The 25631-nt window shown below is 44.6% G+C and overlaps 1 protein-coding gene across 6 annotated transcripts in view; it reads right to left on the bottom strand.

The window, feature by feature from the left end:
- The window catches only part of ZNF462 (zinc finger protein 462), an 89722-nt gene that overhangs the window by 43491 nt on the left and 20600 nt on the right, over positions 1-25631 (bottom strand). For 5 of the 6 annotated variants that reach the window (XM_069001254.1, XM_069001257.1, XM_069001258.1 and 2 more), the window contains exons 2-3: positions 6627-6877; positions 511-6026 (exon numbers count right to left, since the gene is read on the bottom strand). In XM_069001254.1, coding sequence (XP_068857355.1) covers positions 511-6026; positions 6627-6846 — 5736 coding nt within the window. In that variant the 5' untranslated portion in view covers positions 6847-6877. Of the gene's footprint in view, positions 1-510; positions 6027-6626; positions 6878-7757; positions 7820-25631 lie in introns of those variants that run through there. The other variant, XM_069001256.1, reaches the window with a different exon arrangement.

Raw genomic sequence — 25631 nt, 5'->3', positions numbered from 1 at the left:
CCTCTCCTTATAAGGCACTTGCCCAAAGCTTCTGTCACCAGACAGATTCATGTCGTGCTCATACTGAGTGCTCAATGAGAGAAAAAGACTGAGAGAGAGAAGGTTGAGAAGCAAACTGATATGTTATTCAGAGGGACATGGAAAAAGAGGATGGGACGTTTTGTAGAGAATCTGCGACACAGTACATGGCAGCCTTGCCACAAAAGAACAAGCGACTGTCAAGACACAGATGGCCCTCCAGAAGCGTGGGAGGGAGGAAAGAAGATAAAGAAAATACTGAAGGAAGCGGTAGGAAGGAACAAGGTTTCCTACAGAACCTAGGGAGATGTGGCGGATGGATGAAGAATTAAAGCAGAATGTGTAATTGACTTATGGAGCTCACTGGCACTCTGAGTCATCCATTAGCCTGTGGTCATTTGGCTGTCAAAGAGAACATGCAAGTAGGCATTGGTGGGCTCCCCAGCGGGGAGCAGGGGGCAGAGAAAAGAGACCAGACACACAAATCCTTACCCTCTCTTGTTTGAAATCTGCAAAAGCACCATCTGCATATTTCTGCTTGCTCAAAAGCTGCTTCCTCCTCTCCTGACGTTTGGCACGCTTCTGGAATTCCTCATTGTGACCATTCAAGTGTGCAGTCAGCTCTGCCGTGCTATGCAGTTTTGTATCACAGTGCTTGCACTGGTAGACAGGGCTCTGAGAGCGGGTGCCACTTCCAAGTATGGAAAAGTCCCTCTTCAAATCCTTGCTGTGGTGGTCAGTGTAATGCATGCACAGCAGCTCTGCCGTGCTGAAGGACAGCTTGAAACATTTAATGCATCTGAAGGGAAGCCACTCGATTTCCTGAGCCTCAGCCTCCACCTCAGGCTTTTCAAAGTCGTTCCTCTCCTCGGCTGGAGCTGGTTTTTCATGCTCATCAGCGTACACGGCAGTGAAGTACCCCCCCAGCTTGCTGGCGTGCTGCTTCTTAGGGAAGACACCAGGGTGACGCTTCATGTAGTGGGAAACAATGCCCTTCTTGCTGAAGGACTGGAAGGAGCAGAGAGAGCACTTCTTCTTCTCTACAGCCCTCCTCAGCTCCTCACTTAGCTGAGGAGTGTCATCCTTGGGAGGAGATGGAATGATCACTTTATTGGGTTTGTCGCTTACCGTCCTGGAGGCTGCCAGGCAGTGAGTGTAGTAAGCATCAATGTCATGTCTTTTCTGGTAGTGTGCTGCAAGCCCTTTGCGGATGGGGTTGGTGTAGGAACACAGAGCACACTTGAAGAGGTTGTTCTTGCCCTCTGGCTGTGCCCGGACGTTGTTATGTTTGATGCGGTAGTGCCTGGCTATCCCCTTCCGGGTGGAGCAGAAATATTTGCAGAGCTGACACCGGAAAACTGTGTGAGACACTAAGTGAGAACTGGAGAAATGAGGCGCTGGCATGGAGACCTCTCCAACATCCTCAGCAGCAATTTCTGGGGAGGCCTTGATTTCAGTCACCATGTCTGGCTCCACTGAGGCAGACACCTTTGGTGGCGACTGGGCAAAAACATCAAATTCAGGTTGATTGTGGTACTTCTCGTAGTGGATCTTCAGCTTCTCAAGGGTTCCGTGGGTGTAAGGGCAGAGTTTGCACCGGTAAGCACCATAGCCTTGCTTGAAAATCCTGCTTGTCTCTTCCACGTCGTTCTGAGCAATATCAGTCGACTGCTCCACGTCATGCACGAAGTCTTCAGCAGTGACTTTTACTGATGGGTGCCGCTTCTGGTAGTGTGTGAGGACGCCATGAATACGTGTGTTAATGTATGGGCAGTGTCTGCACTTATAGACAGCCCCTGGGTTAATGTCTATGTCCTGAGCAAAGTCTGCTGCTTTCACTTTCATGCCAGGATGCTTTTTGCCATAATGTGTCAGGAGGCCATGCAGGTTGTTGTACTCAGACTGGCACACTGTGCACTGATACGGAGTGGAGGAGATGGCAGGATTTGCAGAAGCCAGCTGGACAGTTTTTTCATGGGAAAGGCTGGGATCCTCTGCACACTCGGCATCCTGATCCATCTGTGATGTTGCCATCTGGTCTTCAGAATCCATTCTGACCCCACCTTCATCAGCCTGTGGCATGGTTTTCTCAACAGAATCTTTCTCCTTAATGATATCTAACAATACAGACTCATCTCCATTCATGGCCCAAGGGTGAAATGCTTGGTAGTGATTAGTAATATCCCAAATAGAAGATGCTTCAAAAATGCAGTCTCTGCATTTATAGGTCTTCATCTCTGTTGGCATCACTAGGGCAGGAGGGGAAGGATCAGGACCTGCCCAGAGTTTGGTTGCCATGTAGGTATAATCAACATAATGCTCGGGATGTCTCCTTTGGTAATGCACAAGCAAGCCACTCGGCTCTGTGTGTGAATAAATGCACCATTCACAGTGATAACCAGCTTCTATCAAGCCATCCAGAAACGCCCACCTCAGTATGGATGTGACCGTGGCCTTCAGATTCGGGTGGTCTTTCTTAATATGCTTCCTCAATGCATAGAAGTACGGGGACGTGTAGCTGCACTGCCTGCACTTGAGGGCTCTCAGCTTGGACTTGTCCCGCTCGGTGCCGGAGGTGTGGGCGGGCAGGCTGCCTGATGACTTCTTCTGGCTGCGGTCACAAAGGCTCCTGATGGTGGCCGTGTGTTGCCTGATCACATCCGCGTTGGCTTTGAAGTCGCGATGCTTCTTCTGGTAGTGGATGAGCACGCCCTTCACGGTCCGGTTCCCGTAATCACAGTGCTGGCAGAAGAACATTTCATTCTCGGGAGGGTTCACGGAGGTCTCGGATCCGCCGCGGCCCAGCTGCTGCATGGACACCGGCGGCCTCTGCATGCCAGGTGGCAGCTCCCCTGCCCGCATCATGGCTGCGGTCGGGGGGGCCTGCCTGATGTACTTGGCCGTGACCTTGATCTCTGGGTGTCTCTTCTGGTAGTGGACAAGCACCCCCACCACAGAGCGGTTGCTGTAGGAACAGTGTTTGCAGTAGTAGAGCTCAGTAGAGAGGTCTGGGGGTGGTGGCGGGGGAGGTGGAGGCTGAGAAGCCAAGTTGGACAGTTTTGGGGAGATGGGAGCCCCCAGCTCAAACGACATCTGAGCGAGGGCAGAGCCCCTGTCGACAGAGACTACACGCATGGTCTTCTGGATTCTGAAATATGAGGCTTTCTCTTCGGGGTGCTTTTTCTGGTAGTGCACCAAAACTGAGTGCATGTTAGGGCTTGCAAATGAACACACATCACAGTCATAAACAACCACAGTGTTGACTGAAGGTTCCTTCTGATTTTCACATTCAGGACTGAAGCTCTTGGTGGCACTTTTGTTAAAACCAGCTGGCACACCAGCCCCGCGAGCCACGGGGGTGGAGGTTGCCATAGTTTTTGGAGCAGAATTCAAGATCTCTCTCAGTGTCTGAGACTCCGTGTTCAGCCCTTCTTGCTGCTCAACAACATAGCTTGAAAATATCATTGCATTGTTAATTTTCACTGTGGGATGCATTCTTTGGTAATGTGGCATCAGGCTTCTAACATTTGGGCTTGTGTAAGAGCAGAAGCGGCAGCGGTAGATCAGATCAGAATGATCAAAGTTCAGTACATTCATAGCTTCAGGATGATGCTCTCCATAATGCTGCTGCAGGTCTTCGAAGTTTGTGTAGTCGATGTAGCACTCGAGACAGCGGTACACTGCACTGTGGTCATTGGGATCCAGGATGTACCTAAAGCTGAATTTAATGTAGGGATGCATTCGCTGGTAGTGGGTGCTAACACTCCTGGCAGATTTGTTGCTGAAATCACAGTGTTTACAATAGTAAAGCCTGCCGGAGTCACTGAACTCCGAATTCTCATTGTTCTGGTCGGTACCGTACATGTTGGACTGGCTCCCCAGAACAGAGGCATTAGGGCTCTGATGGTCCTTCATGCTGACAGCAGAGTAATAGTCCTCCTCATCCTCGGACAAAGTGAGCTCAATCTCTGCCCCGTTGGTGGAATTGTAGTCGTGCTGCATGCTCCTGAAGCTTGCCTCCTTCTGGGAATCATTAGCCTCTCTGCCCCACATTTGCTGGGGTGCATAAGAACTGGAAACCTCTATCATTGGTTCTGTTTGCTCTTCTTCTCTGTCTAACTCCACCTCTATCTCCACCTCATTGTCCTCCTCCTCTTCCTCATCATCCTCCACATTAATCACAGCATCCTCCTGCTGTTTGTTTTGGCTGATCTTGCTCTGCAGGTTGCTCGCTATTTCATCAATTCTAGTTCTCTTTTTCACGGGAGAGAGATCTAAGGGGAAGTCATTTGAGACCTTCCTAGGGGCTTTTGCAACAAAGTTATTTTTAGATGAGAGCCCAAGGATGGAGGTCTGGCTCTTCTTCACCGTGCTGGCAGAGGGGTGAGCATCTGCCTCGCTCTCCTGTGGTGCGTTCGATGGCGGCCCATCGTATTTTGGCAAGTTGTCACAGAACGAATGCTTGTGCTGCTGATGAACTCTGAGGCCTTTCAAAGTGGTGGTGGAATAGTTGCACAACGTGCACTTGTACGGATGCTGTGAATGGGGCTGGGGTGATTGCTGCTGCGGCTGCTGCGGCTGCGGCTGAGGCTGCGGCTGTGGCTGCACGGGTTCCATCATCCCAGCTGACTTCCTGCCGTTGATATTCCCACTCTCAAAAGACACTGTGCTGTCGTTCAGGGACGAGGCAATGCTCTCAGCCTGGGAGTTCATGGTGTCCCAGTCGGATGCTGTTCCTGTGTGACACTGCTTGTGGGCACCGAGCTTCAGCGAGCTCTTGCAGGTGAAGGGGCACTCATCACACTTGTACACGGCCGTCTTCCCAGACAGGTGGATGTTCTCGATGTGACGGGAAATACTTCGGCGGTGCATCGTCAGGAAAGGGCAGAAAGGACACTGGAACCTGTTCATGTATCTTCTAAAGGGAATTCCCTTTGTTTCCAATAGTTTGTTGCCATCAGATCCCATCAGCTGCTCTGCAGACATTCCTGAGGTCTGGTGATCCATGGAGTTTAAGCCATTCTCGCTGTCCATTTCATTTAGCTCTTCATCTGAGCTGGAGTCATTTAGCATACTGCTTGTTTCCAGGTCAGCAGAAGAATTCGTCATATCAGCAATTCCATAGCGGGATCTGTCAGACAAATTAACCATGCCCGAGTTGTGAGGTGACTTAGGCTTCATTTGAGGGTAAGACACAGAAGAAAACTTTGAAGATGTAGAAGAGTTGGGCCTGATAAGAGAATTGCCCATTGATCCCCTGAAGTTTGAGACATTAGCATTTGACATCTCACGTCCTGTTGTGTTCATGGAGATGTAATTCGAGTTTGGAGAGGCACTCTGGGCACTCTTACTCTGCAGCTCGGGTGCGCTGGTTCCATCCTGCTGCTGCCTCAGGCTCGACAGTATTTTCACCATGCTGCGGTGCTTCTTCATCATGTGGTCACACCAGCGCTCCCTCCGAGGTGTCTGGTAGCTGCACCACTCACAGCAAAAGTTGCCCCTAGACTTGGTCAGGGGCTTGACCATCGACTCCAAAATGCTCCGCTCCACCACCTCTGCCGGCAGCTCCTTGCAGGGTTCCTGCACTGGCACAGAAGCAGACGATGATTCAGACACAGCAGCAGCAGCAGCAGCAGAAGAAGGAGCTGAACTCTCTTTCAGGTTGTTTTTGTGATACATTTTCTGGTGCTTAATAATCCTTGCACGCCTGGGTGACTTGTAGGTGCAGAACTGGCAACTGAAAACTTTACCAAACCCTTCATGCATCATGATGTTGTAATTTAGGGAACTAGAAGCTGGTGGCCCCACTGAGCTCCCCCCAGCCTGTGCTCCATGAACCTTCCGTGTGTGCTCTATGAGGAGGTTTTTGGAACGGAAGTAACGCACACAGAACTTGCACTGGAAAAACTTGCTGGTTGGTTTAGGATTTGGAGCCATATGCTGCCCATAGAAAGTCTGGCTCTGGCTATAGTAACTTCCAGTCCCCATCTGACTTGTTGCATTTTGCCCTAAAATGAGAATTAAGGTGTATAGGTAAATAAATAAAATAAAAAGGCTTTTCCTCCACCCACCCCGTATGCTCAAGAATGTAACCACATCCTGAACTGACAATAACCACTCCAGGATTCCCTCACTTACTTATGGTAATCTCTACAGACCTGGTAATGGTCAGAAAAGTGACCACTGTGCATGTCTACATATAAATGACTGTGGTGTACAGTTTTGGGTGGATAATTTCCAAAACTACCTTCTTGGGGGAAAAAATAAAACCGGTACCTAACAAAAGTTGAAAATTTTGAGGTGATTCATGGTAGTGAAGAACAACCATGAGAAGCTGAAAATGAAAAATCAGTATGCAGAACCCCATGAAAAGAAGCTGGGAAATAAAACCATCCTCCATGCTTACATTTGGAGGGGGGGAAAAAAAAAAAAAAAGCCATGGTCAGAACCAGTATGGCTGATGCTAGATACCTGCTTTGCTGACATAATGCAAATTTTTAAACCACATTAAAGGCAGAAACTAAAACATATTGAAATAAGACAAATGTGAAATAGTGGGTAAGAGCTCAGATCTTAGAGTTGAGACCAGTCTTGGAGTTGAGATTTACCTGCTATGTCATCTGCAATTGCGAATTCATCCTTTACAGAAGAAAATTCAACCTCGGTCTGGTTGCTAGCATTGATGGAACCAGACCTTGGCTGGGTAGGACTCTCCTCAGAGACATCAGTTGGCTGCAGAAAAGCAGTGTGAACATCCTGAATGTGAGCTTTTAGGTCTTCATAAGATGGAGCTCGAAAATCGCAGCCATCACACTGCAGGACCTCCATGGTTCAGGATGATCTTTTACATTAGAAAAATCTGCAAGAAACACAGGGGAAGGAAACAAGAAGAAAGACTTGAGTTTACAGCAGTGCTTTTGGAACAAATCCTGGAAACACCAAGGTAACACCAAGGTAACACCAAGGTAACACCAAGCTTCTGATGACTCAGTCATTTGCAGAGATTCCACAAACACAGCAGCGTGAAACTCAACCTTTCCTTAACCTATTAAGAAGTGTCTACTCAGATCCCCAAGAAGTCCTATCTAGGTAGCTCGCAAGCTGCTGACTCAACTCTACGAACAGTCAACTCTCTTACAAGTGACTACTGATCCAGTGGACTCTGTCCTCTTGGCTTTTCCATTACATAGGGCTGTTACTCAGAACTTGGTCCTGTTCAAAGACCACAGCCCATGTGCAGAGAAATGGCACATCACTCCCTGTCATGCACTGGAATTTACCAAGAGAAGACAGCAGCTTCTGCCTTCAGGAGACACACCCTAACCTTCCAGGAAGTTGACAGTTCCTGCATCATTGACTACCATGCATCAAAAGCTTTCACAGGGAGAAATCTGCCTTCCCTCACAGCATCCTATCAGTCCTGATACTGGTGGAAAACCCAGACCTAACAGCAAGGTTAGATGCAGTTACACCAACCCAAGGCAGAATACTTTCCTCTGCTGTACTTCCACCAAGCTTTTAAGGGCACCTCCACTCTTGTTAAAATGTTTACAGTTTCATTTCAGTCTATTCTAGGGATAAGACCTTTGTGCCTTAGCAGTCTGTGAGATGGAGACAGCCGGAGGAAGAAAAGGGAGAGCAACGGGAATAACCATACCGAAAAAGTACAATGGAAACATGAGTTACAAAGACTCAAGAGCCATTATGACTTCCTTGATTTATCCAAAAACCCTGCATACCTTCAAGTACAAAGCAACATAAAATACAGTGAAGGATGGTGGTTCAGCTCGTGACAATTAATCCTGCGACAGAGGGCTGCACTGCCATGAAGGACAGGAGACACAAAGCACAAGCTGAACAAAGGACTTAGACCCTCCTACCCTGTGCAGTGCTTAGACACAAGAGCTACCTTCCTGTGCTAATACAGCAATTGCCTCTCTAGGCTTCTATGCATGAGCCGGAAAAGGATGACAAATCGAGCATTTCAGAAGTCCAAGACACAACAGCAGCCCAAAGCAATTTAAATTCCTTGCATCTGTTGTACGTGGAGTATGAAGGAAGCAACCTACAAAGTGAGGAGAAAGCTCCAAAACATTAAGGCACAGAAACAACAGAGGGTACTGCACCAGGATTTTAGATTAAAGAATGCTTCTTCTGATAGCCTGCTAAAATAAACTTCTAGCAAGTCAAATTCCGGACAGTCTGAGCACAGAGGCTCTCCACATATTTACCTGCATTACTTTGCAGGCTGCACCGTGTGCTTTCTCTCCCCCCACTCCCTCTCACCACCAATAAAGAAAATGAACGCTGCACCAGCTTCTTTTCAGCTAACAAAGTTACAATAATCGAGATACTCAAGCCTTTATGTGCAAGCACCAGACCAAATTGTGTGGAAGAGGTTGCTATCTGCTCTGGATCAAATTACAGCAGTCAGTGAAGCCCCACCCCACGTCTCCTTTAGCACAGTCCATTAGACCTGAAAACAAATTTTTCCATGGAGCAGACGACTCCTGCATTTAGAGCACTTCACAGAAAAGCAGATCATCCAGTTTTCACTACCCATCCCCCAAGCTTAGTCCTTTCATCTCAGCCAAACAAGCCACAGCTCTGCTGAATGTGTTTATCACACTTTCAAGAGATATGAGCCCCTGCGTCACTGAAGCTTTAAGACTCACTAAGCTGCCCTAGTCCTCTGAGCTTTGGGAGCAGCCATTTTAGCTCAGACAACTCCTGCACTCAGAGCCTCAGAGCTTCTTGCCTGTGCACAACATGGCCTCACTTATCTCAGCTTCAGCTCAAGCACACCAGCCTTTTTTTTCTTTTTCTCTTTTTTTTTTTCTCCTTTTTTAACTCCTCCTCCTTAGGTGATGCTTTAAAAATCACCATCCCCCAGAACACATCTCCCTTTCTCCTGCATGGCTTGCCTTCCAAATCGTGTCGCTGCTGTCCCCCTGCCCTCCTCAAAGCTGCACCTTCTCTCCTTCACCAGAGGCTTGGGTTTCCCCAAAACATCTCCTCAGGGTTGGGTTCCCCTGTCCCATGGATGACAAAATGTGACGGTTCGCTCCACAAACGCTGCATTCACAGCATCAGGACACTGGTCCAAGCTGTCCTACACGCAGAGGCGACACACAGCTGAGCCTCCCAGGAGCAGGAGGAGGAGGAGGAGGAGGAGGAGGCGCGGGGGAGTGAGGGGGGACAGCAGGCGGGGAGCCTCCAGCCGGGCCTGTCCCTGGGGAGCTCTCCTGCTTGGCGCAGAAGACACACCACCCCACTCCCCTGCCAGATTCCAAAGTCTAATGACCTTTGTTAATCACCAGCCAGCCTGTCTGCATCAGCAAACCCTGCCAGCAGACACACCCTTCACACAAAGGCTGTAGCTATGCCTTTTAAGAGAGGTTCTCTGAAAGCTCCATTGTGTGGAAGAGATGAAAAACAACGCGCACACAAAAAAACCTCACTCTATCCCCCCCCCCCCTCCCCACAGCCTTCCCCTCCTCAGACCCCCGAAAACTTCAGACCCTTTAGAAATATCACCGCAAAACGCTCGCAGCTCTCTTTTGGAAAACTTCAGGTCAGCTTACGAAATAGAAAACCAGAAGAGAGACCAACGCTGAGACTATGAAAAAAAGACAATCCCGGCAGCTTCAAGAGGTGAAAACCACCACCATGTTCATCTCCAGCACAGGCTGCTGCTTGGAGAATGCATCCTTAAGGATGCTGCTGTCTACACAAGCTTAAACCAACCTTTGTGTTGAGAGGTATCATTAATAGCTGCTGATTACAAAACTGGTGGAGACTCTCTAATGGGCTGCAGCTTGAATCTCAGCAAGGTCTGCCCCACAAAGGCAGCACCAAGTCCGAGAAGAGGTTAATCTTACTGCTTCCCGTGAGGAACAAACATCAGGTACAGCTGAGTGGACTTCAGTGTGATGTTTTCACCATGCATCACCCTGACAGCAGGATGAAGCATTCTGTAAGGAATTCTGCTCTACCATTTCCACGTTCTTCTTTAAAATCCTGTCATTGCACAAGGGCTAAAAACAGAAACTGCCAGTTTGAGCTCATATATCAAAAGAAACCGTAACACAATGTGCATCTTTCTTCTTTTTTGTCCGCATGGGACCTGACACCGGGAGAGACCCACCTACCAACGAGCAAAGAGCGTTTTCAAGTGCCAATGGTAATATACTGGCAAGACACATCCCAAGCCAAGGAGACAAAGCAAGGTTCTCACATCTCCATCATGGTCAGCTAAGGGAACGCATTCCATAACCATTTACATTTTCAGTAAGAAAATTTAGAGGGGAATGGAGGTGGAGTGAGACAGGAGTTACCAGATCTACTAACTCAACAGCAGAAGTGTGGGAAGCAAAACCCGAAGCAACCAAACAAAACCACCATTAAATGAATCCATAAATCCCACAAGCCCTCGAACATATTCACAAGCAATCTCTTGAGACCACATTGCCTATAAATAATATGTGATTTCTAAAATACCCTTACTAATGCAATGCTAACCTCATGAAACATTATTAAAATGCCATTGTCTGGCTAATTTGCATTTACAACCTCTTCTTAAATACATGGCCTTAATGCTTAAATATGGAGGTATTCTCATTTTTCTTATGAGCAAAAAGCTTTCAAAACATTGGGCAAAAGAGATTCTCAAAGCCACCGTTTTAAAGACAGAAGGTGGTCTCAAATTGTCTTCAGCATCCTTCTCTACACTCATAAATGCCTGAGAACATCTGAGACACAGTTGCATTAGATTTCGAGGTTTTTAAAAATCCAAAACAAAAGATAATTGTGCTTGTTGAACAACAGTAATTACAGAATTTGGCAGCAGCCAAAGTAGTACAAATCATTATGTTTAAGTTTGGTTTTAAAGCTTCAAAATATAAAATTAATTGTGAAGCCCAAGGCACTGACCTCAAAATTGAGCTTCTGTGGTTTGACTACCCATCTGTTATATTTTGAGATGGAGTCAGCAGAGCTTCTACAAGTTAAGAATATGCACACGCACAACCACAACTAAAAAGGTCAGTCAGACCACACAACACTCTGTGAGCTTCCAGCTCAGCATTAGTAACACTGCATGTGAAACAAAGGCATCTCCAGCTCTCCAGCCCTTCCTCTGGTCAGAGGATCCGAGGCATCTTCATCCCTACATCACACAACCCAGACTGCACACACAGCTTTCATTTTACTCAGTGAGAAGGTGGAGCTGAAGAGAAAATTTCTTCCCCCTTGCAGGGACCAGGGAAATGGTTGAGTCACTTTCACTGGAGGTATTTAAAAGATGTGTGGATCTGTACCTTGGGGGCACGGTTTAGTGGGTGAACATGGGCAGTGCTGGTTGATGGTTAGACTCGATGGTCCTCGAGGTTTTTCCAGCCTTCTGCGCCCTTCCAGAAATTAACTACCAAACACCATGGAACTGCAATTTCCTGGCAAGTAATTGCTTGATAAGACAAGTTCTCAAAACTCCCATGAGTAACACCTCAGGCATTTTTCCTTGCTGGAGAAGGCTGGGTTTTATACCAGTGCCTACAGCTGTGCTGAGAACATTCCAACTCAGCCCTGCTGCCTGGGCTCCTGGCCAGGTTCGGCCCATGTACAGTGGAGCTGCTGCTCTGATGTCTTTGGATTTGGGGCTTTCCCCCTCCCCCCCCCCCCCCCCCCGATTTTTTTTTTTCTTCAACACTTTTTATAATGTAAGATCACAACAGGGAAAACGAGGACTGAACAAATACAATTATAGGAGTAATGCAAAAACTTACACATTGAGAAACTGGAAACCAGAAGGCTATTCCAACTGGAGGAAGCCAGCCTCATCTTTCATTTATGAAAGGAAACCCCATAATTAATTAAGAATTCAGAAAATAAATTCAGCTCTCAACTACAGTCAGGCAAACTTACTCAACTCATGGGTCTTTTTCAATGACTGAATTCCAGTCAAGCTACTGGAATTCTTGGTCCTCTGAGGACTGTCTTTGGAGTTACTTCTCTGAGCTGGCAGCAACATAAACTAAACTGAAATACCATTTCTTTTTTCACTTTTTTCTTCTTTTCAATTTCATAGAACTGGATTTTGATGGAACTCCATGAATTGGGTTGCAACTCTGCAATATACATATTTTGTGGTTCATATTTTCTTGTAAAGGAATTAATGATAAAATTTTATCACCCGTTACAGCTTTAATTATCAGTATCTCCATACATCCAGTTTGGGGTTGTTTGTTCCATTCTGAAACTCAACAGTTAAGGCGAAAGAGATTTGTTAGCTGATACCTATGATTCTGTTCTTCCACTAAGTATTTCCCTTGACTTACATGGGAAAATGTATCAAAATTTAATGTATTTTCAGGAAGAACTTTACTATTAGAGATTCATAACAAATCAGTAGTAATAACAATCTAAACTGAGAAGACAGAAACTCATTTTCTTCCCAAAATGTCCTTATCCAGCCACCTGAAAACGTGTTTGAACCTGAAGTGGGCTTCAGGTCTGATTCCACAAAAGGAGGTCTTCCTACCACACATTCTTAGTACATTATCTTCCAGACTTTTCAGAAATCTCCCTGTCATGGACAATAGGATACCAAACTTTGTTGATCTCCATACAGTTGATATTTATTTATGTTCCTGAATACAGACATTTAACATACCTGACACCACACTAACTCTATCACACCTTGCAAAATCTTCTACGTTTAAAAAAAAAATATAAACCACATTAATCTTAAAGCTCATGGAAGAGATGCTACTAACTGCTGCCAGAAGCATGGCTGGGTTTTTTTTTTTCAGTTCAAGAAAACAACAAGGATTCACAAAACCTCTCACATAAATGACACGAAATGAGTCCATACATTGCTATCAACTCAACTGGGTCCCCAAGACTATCACTTCTCAAAAAATGGGGGTGGAAAAAAGTCAAAACAAAGAAACAAAAAATCCAAAACCCTAGAAAACATGGTTATGGATATTAATACCTATTAGCCATCTCACTGTAAGACCCTAGCAGGATAAAGGCACACCATGGATTTTAGATGAAGGTGTGTAAGGAGAATCAGACAGTGGCATCTGTCTGCTTCTGCTGGGGCTTTACTGATTCAGCCTACCTAAGTGCCGATCACACCTTCATTTCTCACAAATAATGTTTCTTCTACTTTTTTCTGTCCTGGGGTCTACATATATATCTGTTCTGTTTAAAAAAATACATTAAGAGGCCATCCAAATGCCTGAAGGATAGTTTCAAACTTCAAACTTTTGAAATACAAGCAGATTGCAAACAAAATGCTACAATCTTATTAAAAGACAGACTGTCATGCAAATTACAGTTCTGGCTTTTTTTGTCCTTCTTTCCTTTGGCTTAGCTGTGAGGCAGTACATGATACAGAGCATAGGCAATAGAGTCTTAGGATAAAGAACTTCCCTTATGAGAAAGGCTCTCAAACATTAAATGCTCTTGCTCCAAGCAAGGCTAGGATGAGTTCTTCTGATCTTCTGAATTACTTTCATGGCAAGTTATTAATCCCTACAGAAATCAGAAAGACACTAAAATTATATATGAGAATCCGAACAACTGGATGGTCAGAGTAGCACTTTCTTCCTTATTAAGTATGATACTTAATTTGCTGCACAAAACTAGTTTAAGAGGGAGATGAAACAGCACGGGGCAAAACTTTTAGAACAGAAGTGTGGTTTTGCCACTTGGTTTCTGTACTAAATGCTCACAGGACATGAGCCAAGCCATCCACCTCCCTGACACAACCCAGCCCTTCAACGCTCTTCTGCACAGACACACGTGTCCAAGGGGCAAGTGGGCTGGCCCAGCCGAGGAAAACAGACACCAGAGCCAAGCAGCTTGGCTTTTGTACCCTGCTCATTAGTGTTCCCCATATGGCACAATGGAACTGAATGCGCTGGGTCTGGGGTTTCTAATTTCCAGCCAAGAGTGTATTGTTAATTACCTCGAGTAATGCTGTTGCTGTGAGTTAAGAGGTGCAAACCCCGGTGTGCTTGGAGCTGAGAGAGAGAGGGAGATGTCAGTAGGTGGTGCTGAAGAACACGGCAGCACCGTGCCTGGGTACTCCAGAAACAACCTAATTCCTTCTCATGCATTGCAAATACCTTCCAGGAGCTTTGACACAAAGGATGCATTACCAGCCTCACCCTGGAAGGAGCAGGGGAGGAGCAGGCTCCTCAGTTTGGCACAACCCCAGCAAAGATCTCTTCCCTGCCAAGAAAAGTCAGAGCTGTTTTAAAGGGGGTCCTGCCAGTAGCAAATCAGATGTGACAAAGTCCACCAGAGACTCTGCTGGACCATGGACGGAAAGAACAAAGTCACAAAGTCGTGTCTGAAGAGAAAAGAGATTATCTCCTGATAGCCATATGCCCTTAAAACACTCTCTAGTGCCTTTAGAAGTAATCTTGCCATTCACCCTGAACTCCATGCTCCATGCCATGGTCACTGGCAGTGCTGTGGCTGGTGAGCTGCAAACTTTAAAGACCAAATCTCAGTCTGCAAGAAGCACGGTATTTTTACAGAGGCTAAATGCAGCTTTATAAACTGGTGACAGAGCTAAACCATGGGAACACAGAAACTGCTGGATTATTTTAGGGGCCACAGAATTTTAATCTTAAAAGATCTGAGATTAGGCTAGCCAACACAGCTGGTTTTAAACACACACAGGCACTCTGAGTGTAGTCATAGAGGTGAAAATCAAGTCACTAGCACTCAGAAACCACAAATGCAAAGGGCAAAGCTCTGCTTTGGGCCTGCTACTGAAAAAATGTGATGCCAAATAAAGCCACAGTATCACTAGCTTGAAAGATGGATGTGAAAAGTTGCTTTCCTGGACTCACGTTCCTCCTTTTTAAGTGCAGAAACTGAACCGGACCTGATGTAGCTGTGGTGACAGAGATTGAACTTGGCTGATGAGAGGAGTAATCTTCCAGCCAAAGATCATTTCCCTAATTTGGCACCCCATTACCCTGTTTGGTCATTCAAGACTCGCTAAGAGAAGTTCACAGGACAGTTGGGAACCAAAGGAACATTGCCTGGATCAGATCCAAGGAAGCCACAGCCCTCTGCCTGTCTTTCATCACCCATAAGAGCTCAGCTGAGTAAGGACCCTTGGAAGTAAGGAGCCCTCTCCCTCAGTCCATCCAGAGATCTTACATGCTCCAGAGGTACTTTAAAAGTACAAGAGAGCTTGTGGAGGGGATGGAAAAGGACATTCAGAGGAATGGTTTTAACCCCACAAAACCGAAGCACCAGAAGTCAGTCATGTTCTGTACCAGCAAGCAACGCTGAGTGCAACAGCACATCACCTCATGCAAACCAAAACCCACCTCGTGCATGACTCCAATTATAAAGCAAGATCCACTGCTGAAACCCTGCTGGAGGATAGGAAAATGCTGATTAACAAAGTCTGAAGATTGTTCAGCTCTCCCAGCCTAGCCCTCAGAAGCACATGTTTGTTTGAGGAGCTCCACTGACACCCTGGCTCTTTTAACACTGCCTTTGTCTCCAGCTATCCCTCCCCTTCCCCCAAGCTTTCTGCTATATTTGACATTTGCAGGGCAGCAAGCAGAAGCTTCTCTGTCCGCCAGTTCATTTCCTCAGGTAATACAAATCCATCACTGACCCATTTATAATACCAGACAGAATACACAGTTTTATTTGCCCACTGACTCACAGTATGGCAGCCAGCATCTCTGCCCCAGGTAAAAGAGCACACACTTTTCCAGCACTTGACAGATCTCAGACCAGTGATTACCATTAGACTGCCACCTTTCTCCCTGCCAGCCCCTCCCAAGAGATCTTTTCCACCTGAGAAAGTGAAGGTCCTCTCTCTGTTTTGTGGTGGTGGCAGCAAGATGCTGGTGCTGCCACTGATGGATGAGATGGGATGATGCAGAAAAGGAGGAACAAGTTGCTGCTAACGTATTGCCCAAAATACTTTGTCCCAAACAACTTCAGATGTGGATAAAAGTCCTTTGAATTACATGTTGAGATGCACTATGAATGCAATATCCTGGGTCTAAATGAGAACCTTGCTCCTTTTGCTCCCCCCTTCAGCCCCTATTTCCACCGACTTACTCCTTCCAGGAATCAAATTTTTGCAGTTGTTGTGTAATAATACAAAAATCAACTACAAAATACTTAAAATAGCACTCTGGCTCATAATCATAATCATTAATGTGATACAAAGATGGCAGATGTGCCCTAGAAGAAACCAAGTGGAACGTCTACAGTGCACTTCACGATGGGGGGAAAGGGGAATTCTGAGTGATCCTGGGATTACGGATCACAACATTTGTGAATCCACCACGGTTAATGAAAGTTCTCCAGCCAGAAAGTGTTTTAATCAAAGAGGAGTTAGAAACTATTGGATTAAAACCAGGAAAAACCTGTTATTCCCTGAATATTAAAAAAACCCCAAACTTTGTTATGCAGGTAATAATTAAGAACAATCTCCCATCCAAAAAGAAAAACAAATAACACAACCAACCTCTTGTTAACCTTATTTCAAGTCTTTCCAGTAATAACATCTCTTGCCCCTGACTACTACAGATGCATTCAAATTAAGGAGAAATCTGCTATTCAAGCTTGGTTGTATCAAAAATGGTAAGAGGTTGAAGCTCATACTGGAGTTCTTCTGCCCTACTTTTATCCTTTTTTTGCTTTAAATAAGCTGTTTGAGGGTCAGACACTGAGATCCAATTTCTTTTTCTTCCTCCTAAGAAATACTCAAACAGGAAATGGATCATAAAAAATAAAAAATAACTAAGACTTTCTTTGTAATAAGGGCTGTGATTATAAGCAACTGCATCCTTCAAAAGCTACAATCCGTGCAAGTATGTAGACATTACAGAACTCTTAAGAGTTTTTTTCTCTTCTGCAAGTCCATTACACAACACCTTACTTTTTTTCAGCTGTTGCAAATGCTTTGCATTTAATGACTTAAAACTCAGCACCGTCTTCAGGCATTTAAATTCATCTAGGAAGGTAACAAAATCCAATTTTAGAACAAAACAGTCAGTCCCCATTGTCATAAAGATGACTTGTTTTGAAGAGCCATTCTCACTTGACCTTAAAGATACGGGATGAAATCTGATAAAAGAGAAAGTGGCTGCCAAAACTTGGCTCCAGAATATGCAAACAATTGCCAAACTACGTATATAGCCCCCAAGGTCTCTTGCCACAAGGAAAGTTCAGTTCAAGACTAGTTTATCAACATAAAAAGTATCTCTTGGGGTAAAAAAAAAAAAAACCCACCCAACAACAACTGAGTAACCTGGAATCTGCACTCAAATATTTTATTTTTGTAACAGGCAAGAAGAGACAGGAAGAGATTTTGAGTTTTCCTGGCCTAAGAGAAGAGAATTCTTGGGTAAATTCAAGGTGTCAGGACTTTTTAGAAAGCACTTAATGTGTGTCCCTACTAAAAATCTGGACCTTTTCCAATTAGGAAAAAACAAAATGCACTTAAAACCCCATCAAGATTCTTAAGACAAATTCAAGAAAAGGCAGCCCAGTGGCAGCTCAGGCTTTGTCAGGATTTTGGTTTGGTGCATAATAAAGCAATAAAGAGAAGCCTCAGGAGAAGCATTAAATAAACAGCCAATAAATGGTCTTCTAATAGGACCTGCCCTCAGAAAAACCCTTATTTTGTTGCAAATGCAGTTACATTATTGAAAATTGGTGGGACAGTGGCTCTTCAGGACAAGTATTCTGCTTTTGGCGACAACCAGAAGGCCACCCACACTTGGCTTCAGGGAAGCAGGGTGGGCAGCAGGTCAGTTCTCCTCTCCCCCCACCAGCACACTCGCTTTAGAGAGCACCTGAGGGAGAAGCTGCTCCAGGAATATTCCCTCTTCTGGAATGAAGCAGACAGATCATCTGGGCTGCCAGCAGCTCCACGGCCAGGACACAGAAACACAACCAAGTCTCTGCCTGTGTGAGTGTGGAGCAGATCCTCAGGTTCATCCTGCACGTCACACCCAGCCACGTGTGAGAGCAGGGACACAGGTGAGGCTGTACCCAGAGCCAGACGTGCTTTGGGACCAAAACAGGCTGTTTGGAACTGCAGTGCCTCTGTCTAAATAACTCCATGGCTTGGAAAACCTTGACATTTACTCTGCATGCAAGAGTGGGTAGAAGCGGGTAAGATATTTTAAGCTGATAAAGATGGAAAAGAAAAGAAAAAAAAAAAAAAGGTTTACAAATATGCAAAAGAAACTCAGAAGATTCAAGTCCTGTGGTGGTGTAAATCCATCTGTAAACCAAGCAGAACCTTCAATCTGATGAGATACAAACAAAATTATGGAATACAGCTTGCCTTTTAATCTGGAAAGTTCAGAAATAATGTTCTGAAAGCAAAGGAAGGGTTTTCTGGCTCCCAGTGATTTCAACAAAGAGAAAGTAAATTCACCTATGATAATGGCAAAGACACCTCTACTGCATTCCCAGTTCCAAAGCAAAGGGGTACATAATTCCTATTATCTTTACTGATTACTGTAGAGCCACTTAAAAAAAAAAGGAACCAAGGTTTGACTTAAAGGGAAGGCACTTAAAACCTTCCCAACTTACGGCTTTTCCAAGATGTACATGTAAGTACTTCCAGAAGATCAAGTGTCATTGAATCCTCCAGCTCAAGGAACTTTTAAAATAAAGCAGGATTAAGTTCAAAGCAGAACCACATAAAGAATTCTATTTTGTTCTTACTAAAGGAATAAAGATGGAAACAAGCAAGCAAGAAACAAAAACAAACAAGCCAAAAAAAAACCCCCAGAAAACAAAACCTAAAGTATAAAGACATATGTTAAAACTCAACTGTTTTAAAAAAAAAAAAGTTTTATGGTGGTTGAAAGGGACAGGGTACGTATTTTCATTTACAAATGGACAGGAGACAAGGACAATCACATATATAAACAGCACATTCTCATTTCATTAGGAGTCCAGCTAAGTGAACAGCTCTTCAGACACAGCTTTCAGCAACACCACTTGCCAGTCAGTCAGGTGGATTTCCTCCCTGTTCCTTTCATCCCAAAAGAGCCACACATGAACCTGATGACACCAGAATTCATACAAAGAGTATTCCGAGACATTTGATTTGTTTTTAGCCAACATCCTTGAACACCAAGGAAGAGAAAAAAGAATGTAATGTGGTTTGCAGTCCACGCTGGACTTTTTTCCCCTTTTAAAAGTCATTTGAATCAAAGGCATTTGCGCCTTTTTTTTCATTCGTTTCTAGCAACAAGCATTCATTCAGGCGTGGGTTCTTGTTTGCAGGAATGCACGCAGAGTCAAAGTTCCACATTAATTTATGACCTCATTGACAATGTGTCTATGGGAGAAGTGTACAATCAGTTCTGCGCAAATTTCATTTTCCCTTCTGCTGTTTATGGAACACTGGAGCATGACAAAAGACAGGATCATATGTTTCAGGTTTCCATTCATTTATCACAGACAAGTCATTAAAGTCAGCAGAAGTCACTTGCTGCCAGAGAGCAAAGACTGAAGTATCCCCCTGGTTTTCAAATGGCTTTAAATTCAAAACGAGATCTGAAGGCTCACAATTTTAAACTGCACATAAGAAACAAAAAGGCAGATTTAAGTATTTCAGGCAGCAATACTGACAGTCTATTCCATCCAACCACAACCTATTTATTTGACTCATGCAGTTCAGGCCACACTTGTTGGTGGGCTCTGTCTGTGTGAAAAGCGAGTTGAGTGAGTCTGCACCACAAAAAAAACCTTCTTCCTTTACCTGGTAGTGGAGAACCACAAAGAAGCGCAGCAGCCTGGCTCCAGGTCACACAGCTGGTCTGTGGCACAGCCAGCAGCACAAAGTGGCTTTCCAGACTCCAGTGCTTGCTTGTTATGCCATGCTACCTTCCTGTCCCTGGAATCCCAGTGCTAACTTCCCACAAAAGGAAGAAATGAAAAAGCTCCCCAGCAGAGCAGAAGTTAAAATTCCAGAAGCAAGGGTAAATCAAAACACCACACACAAGAGTACAACTGATGCTCTTTATTTATCTTTGTGTTTACTTTCTAACTGGAGTTGCCATTTCCACCTTTCTGCACAGAATCCAGGCCTTTTGCTGAAGAATTTAGGTCAACTTGGCAAAATGTCTGCAGAGCTGCAGAGAAGAATACCAGTGGAGACAAAGTTCGGGGTTGGTGAACATGGTCTAACCCTCATAATATACTTGACATTGCAGTGGAGGAGGGACTTGGAAAAAAAACTGGCCTGTTTTTTCAGGAGGGCTTTATTTGAGGGTGAGGAATGATATTTGGTTTTCAGGGCTGGCATCTAGAAAAAACTGAAATTCTCAGTGAGCTGAGAGGCTTCTGTTTTAATAGGACTTTGCCCAAACTGCTGAACCTTTCCACTCTCTTCCCAAACTCTTCTAAATAATCAGCAAAGTAATATTAATTCTGTTCTCGCAAATATCTGGACAAAACCACATCAATACTTACTAGCAGTCATCAAGGAGAGTCTCCTTTATAAAGGATATCTGCAAGAGGAACTCTCTGGGTCTTCCTCAATGTCTTTTTTTAAGCAGGAGATATTCAAGACCATGGAAGAGGAAGTTTGATTTAATCAGACCTCTCTTTCACTCATGCTAGCTGGAGCCACAAAGCATGTGCACACTTCCACTCCACCCTGGCTGTCAAAATTTATGACAGCAAACAAAGCAATTAGTTTTCACATGCTGACAGTTGGCACCTATCCTTCATTGTTTGTACGTCACCACAAGCAAGATACAGGTATTTTATGGATTTCTTGCAAAAATGCTTAGGTTGTAAGAGAATCACGTCCTACAAAACCTTTAGGCTACACATCACCTTCGGCCTACGTTCAGCCAGCATGTGAAGGTACTGTGGTTTTTCTGAAAACATGGTTTTTCAACAAAGTAAGTGTTCCATACTGAGAGTCTGGTGTCTAAGAAAACACATCTTTCCAAAAGGCTCTGTGCTCAGAGCCATGCGCAGCCTACCAAGGACTCCTGATCCCGTTTAATGTGAACCCAAACTCTGCAAAAGGAGCTTACAGACACAGAGCAGCCTCTGTAGTAATCCAAGATACTGCTGGCATTCCTGCCGATGGAAGCACACTGAGCATGCTTCATCCTGTGTCTGCAGAGCAGAACCAGCCTGAGCTCTGCCAAAAGCCAAGTGTGTCATGGGCGGCTGTGACTGCTACTTTGCCTGGGCAGAGATGAGGAAAAACACCTCTTCTTTGGGTGTTTTTTCTCCCTGCCTGTAGCTGTCAACTGAGATACACAAAGATTCTTGGTGCAGCTGGAAGACACCTGGCTAAAAAACTCAGTTTGCATTTGCAAGGTACATCTGGGCACACCATGCAGTAGAAAGCATGGGCTCCAATCTTCCAGAACACCTGAGGTGGCACACGGGCTGTGCACAGGTGCCTGCTGCACTCAGTCTCTGCCAGTGTCACCCCAGAGAAGGACAACCCCTGCTGCTTCCCACCCTGGAGGAACCCTGGCTTCCCACCCTGGTCAGCCCAGCTCACAGTCGCCACGCAAAGCCTGGGAGTTGGTGTGAGATCAGCACTTTGGGGAAACAGGCAAAAAAGGGTTAAGTCTTTCGCCTTCTTCATCCCTCTCCACATTCATAATTAATGAAGAATTTTATCTTCCTAGGTTCCTGGACTTGTTTGTCTGAGTAGAGTCACCTTTTCTTTCAAAAGACCATTCCTTTCCAAGATAATCTGCCTCACTTTACAAGCTGTATTCCTGGCATTAAACTGCACCTTTCTGCTTTTCTGTCACAAATTATTCTTCCTGGTCTGTCCACTATCTCCTCTGTATGCCTCTCATCCTCCAGGTCTTCTAGAAAGATGATCTGATCATCTGCTATTTCTACAGTCCAACAGATAAACATGCCAGTGATATGGCTCTGAAGCCAAAATAGGTGGTCCTCCCTTTCTTCTGAAGGTGTCTGGCATCCCCATCACTCAGCACTCAGCATGAAGTAAAAGCCACTGCTTTTTTTCGCTTAAGAAAGGAGCACATTCTCAAAAAAGTCTGCTCAGCCCAGACCCCTTACTCAGTAGGGCAGAGAAAATGAGGGAGAGAGAAGGGAGGGCCGGGAAGGGCCTACAGCACATCACCAGGAATGACTGGCAGCTGTCTGTCCCTCAACCTGCTGCTGCTGCTGCTGAGGGGCCTCCCATGCACACCAGAAACTGGCATCTGAGGCTACAGAAGCCCTGGTATTTCTTCCTCTTTCTTTTTGAGGAACAAGACTCCCTTTTTGGTTCTCATTGTCTGCCGCTCGGGGCTCTGTAACTGATACAACCATGGCCAGCCAAGGTCCTGCGTATGTGTTGTGCGTGTGTGTTTGCTATGTCTGGATCCTCAGGAAGGCAGCCTGGTATTTTATTTTTAAACTTTGGCTCCTGTTGCACAGCCCCACATATAATGGCTCCACTCCTGAAGGTTGGATAGTCTTCTGCTATCAGTTTTCAAAGAAAAACAAAGCCATCCAAGCCAGTACCACCACCAAGAGAACAGGAGCAAAGTTCTCGCCTGAAGATTTTCATTCTCACAAAAAAAAAAAAAAAACAACAAAAAAACCACCAAGAGATTACAAAAAATATTAAGCCATCACTGTCATCCCAGCTTCATGCTGCTGTATTCTTGCAAGCTGTAGAATATTGTGCAAGTCCCAGTAACTGCTGTGGTTTTAGAGACTTCTCTAGGTTTTTATTTCTAGAAATTTGCTGGAGTTCTGCCAGTTTTCCCCAGCTGAGGACCAGACCTTTACGTGGATCAGTACTCACTACAGCTTTTATGATGAAGTGGAGAGTCAAAACAGGAGTTTCTCCTCACCTGAAAGCAGAACCTGCAATGGATCTCCCAGGTCTCAGAAGCTGAAGGAGGCAGAACCCAGACATGCTAATCAAGGCCTGGTGCTATGGTTCACCCTTCCTGGAGCACCTGACCTTCAGGTGTGTTGCAAAGCTGACAAACTAACTGATATCCTATACTTCTAAGCCACCTGCAGTACAAGATCATTTCAGCAGTGAAGGTTCACTGTCAAAAAAGAAATAAAAAAGAAGGAGGTTTCATTTTCAGCTGAGCACACAGGGTCTATATCTACAGTCCTGATTACTAGAAGAAAGGAAATGTTCAAGTTGGAGACAAGAGGACTTGCACCCATGCCTGGGAGAAAAGATTTGACACAGGATATGGGAGAGAAATGGAGAAAAAGTGGTTTGTCAAGAGGAAGTCATCTTTTTATATCTTATCTTTACTTGCAGTTCATGATGGGACACCACTAAGGTTAAAATAGTCACTCACTCCAAAAACAAGGGGGAAAAGCTTCATCTGTCTCCTTCTTCATTGCTGACCTCCTTTCTTCTCCCATTGTCTTCTAGCTCTTTCAGTCAGACTACTGCCATACAGAGTTCTGAATCTGGAAAGAAATCTTCCAAAACTGAAACTACAAATTAAGAACTGAAAACAACCTGCCAATTAGGGAATCAAAATACTCCTTCATCCTGCTGTAGTAATTGGTTTATAAAGTTAAATAGCATTTACAGTGAGGCCTCTACTGCTGACCTTCAAAGCCAGGCTAATGTACTATTTTTCCCCTGAAATTGACTTGGTTTTGCATCAGTTATCAAAAAAGAGGATCTAATGGTAGTGCTTACTGTTAAAGTCTCTCATAAGCACAGATGATGAGTTAATCTCTAGGTTTCCTAGATTTATCACCTTTAACACTCCAAAGGCTAAGATTTTGAAAGATGACTAACAAAAAAAAATGTAACCAATTACTACTGAAATCGCCGAGACTCTGAAATCTACTGAAATGCATTCACAATAATAATACTACTGCTAGTAATAATTTCAGATGGCTTGGTTGGGCTACCTGGAGTAGAATGTTAGTTACCCTAAGAGACTGGCATGTTGACAAATTATGACTGGGTTTTTGTGCAACAACCTCTTCTATGGTAACTACAGGACAAAAGCCCTCTGGTTCCCATCTGTAAAACCAGGACTAAAGTTTGGGGTGACTAAAGTGCTGCTAAGTTCCAGAGGAAACCAGAGATCTTCCTTCTGGGGGATTTATTTATCCTGTAGAAATCACGATGTGAAAGTCTACAGTAGCTCTGTCAGGACTATTAAAAAAAAATCATCTATTTAATTTTTTCCTCTGCTGTAGAGACAACAGAAAAATGCATCTGACTATGAAGAGGATCAACTTCCACCCACCTTCTGCACAGATTCCACTTGGAGAACAAAATGCAAATCACTGGTCCATAGTTTTAAGCCAAAAATGGGGATATGGAGGGAAACCCCCTATAGATAATCGAGCCCAAACTGATAACTACAAACCCACAGTCAGCCTTATCATTTCACTCAGTTTGGATAATTTGCTTCCCATTCGTTTGCCAGGTGAGAAGGAATCTTCTTGCATGTCCTGGTAGAACACAAGCACCTCCTTGGACTCCCTGCAGCTCCACATGGCAGGATTCTCATCAGCTGTGCTTTAATCCCTAAACTGACACGAGGTAGCAGCACTGGGACTCATCTTGCTGAACGTTCAACTTCTACAGCCACACAGTTTGTCCACAACCAACCCAGTCAAGCCTGTCTCCCACCACAGCATCTGAAGAGAAACTACACTTGACCCCTTACAACTTCTCACAGTCCATCAGAAATTCCAGTACCTCTTAATTTTTTTGCACCATTAGATCAGAAATAAAGAATTGTTTACATAATGAGTGTTTTTCTAGTCTCATGTTCCAGCCACTGCATCTTTATACAGCTTAGTACAGACTCCAGATTCCAATACACAGACTAGCAAATTGTCTGCTTTTAGTCCTTCAAATGTCACCCCTGAAAACCTCTGAAAGGAAAGAATGGACTACTTGAAAGCTTTCATGGTGAAGCACAATTTTCTACACTTCAAACCATTACTATCCCCAGCATTTCAGCCTAGTCCGCTGTTCTAACTGTTTTAAATATCTACTACTTTGCAGGATCACTTTTTTTATATATATATATATTTTTTTAATTCAAAAGGAGGACAGGACCCTCTAAGCCCACACAGGCTACAAAGCCAACACATTTCTTGAGTGAGTCAGAGAGCTTTTTCTGTTCCACATTTCCTACCTTTTACAGATACAAACTGAACAATAAGCTTTTAGGTCTGACACATTAAAAAATATAAATTACTGGTGTAGAAAACAGACAGAAAAAAAGGAAAAGTCTCTTTAAATCCTGTCAGATACCCTTCTTGTCTGACCTGTGGGATGCTTTTGTTTTGAATGGAATGGATCCAAAATACAAAGGAAAACCCTTGCTTATCTCTTTGGGATCAAGGGTTCTCAGAGGCACAGCACTGGTGTTATTTGTTTGATACATCAAAGCAAGGTCATTACTTCAATCTTGGAAAGATCCAAAAGTCTTCTGATACGCCAGAAAAGCCAATGGCCAGTGGGATCTATGACTCTCCTGCACTGTCTGCATGGAATTTTCTCATCCCAGAGTCCCTCTCTCCAAGAGCTGCAAAAAACAGGTGCCTCCATCTGGATGATCCCTGAGGCACTGACCCAATTCTCA

Source organism: Aphelocoma coerulescens (assembly GCF_041296385.1).
Source record: "Aphelocoma coerulescens isolate FSJ_1873_10779 chromosome Z unlocalized genomic scaffold, UR_Acoe_1.0 ChrZ, whole genome shotgun sequence".
NCBI classification, from domain to species: domain Eukaryota; kingdom Metazoa; phylum Chordata; class Aves; order Passeriformes; family Corvidae; genus Aphelocoma; species Aphelocoma coerulescens.
This window is presented reverse-complemented; position numbering and strand designations above follow the sequence as displayed.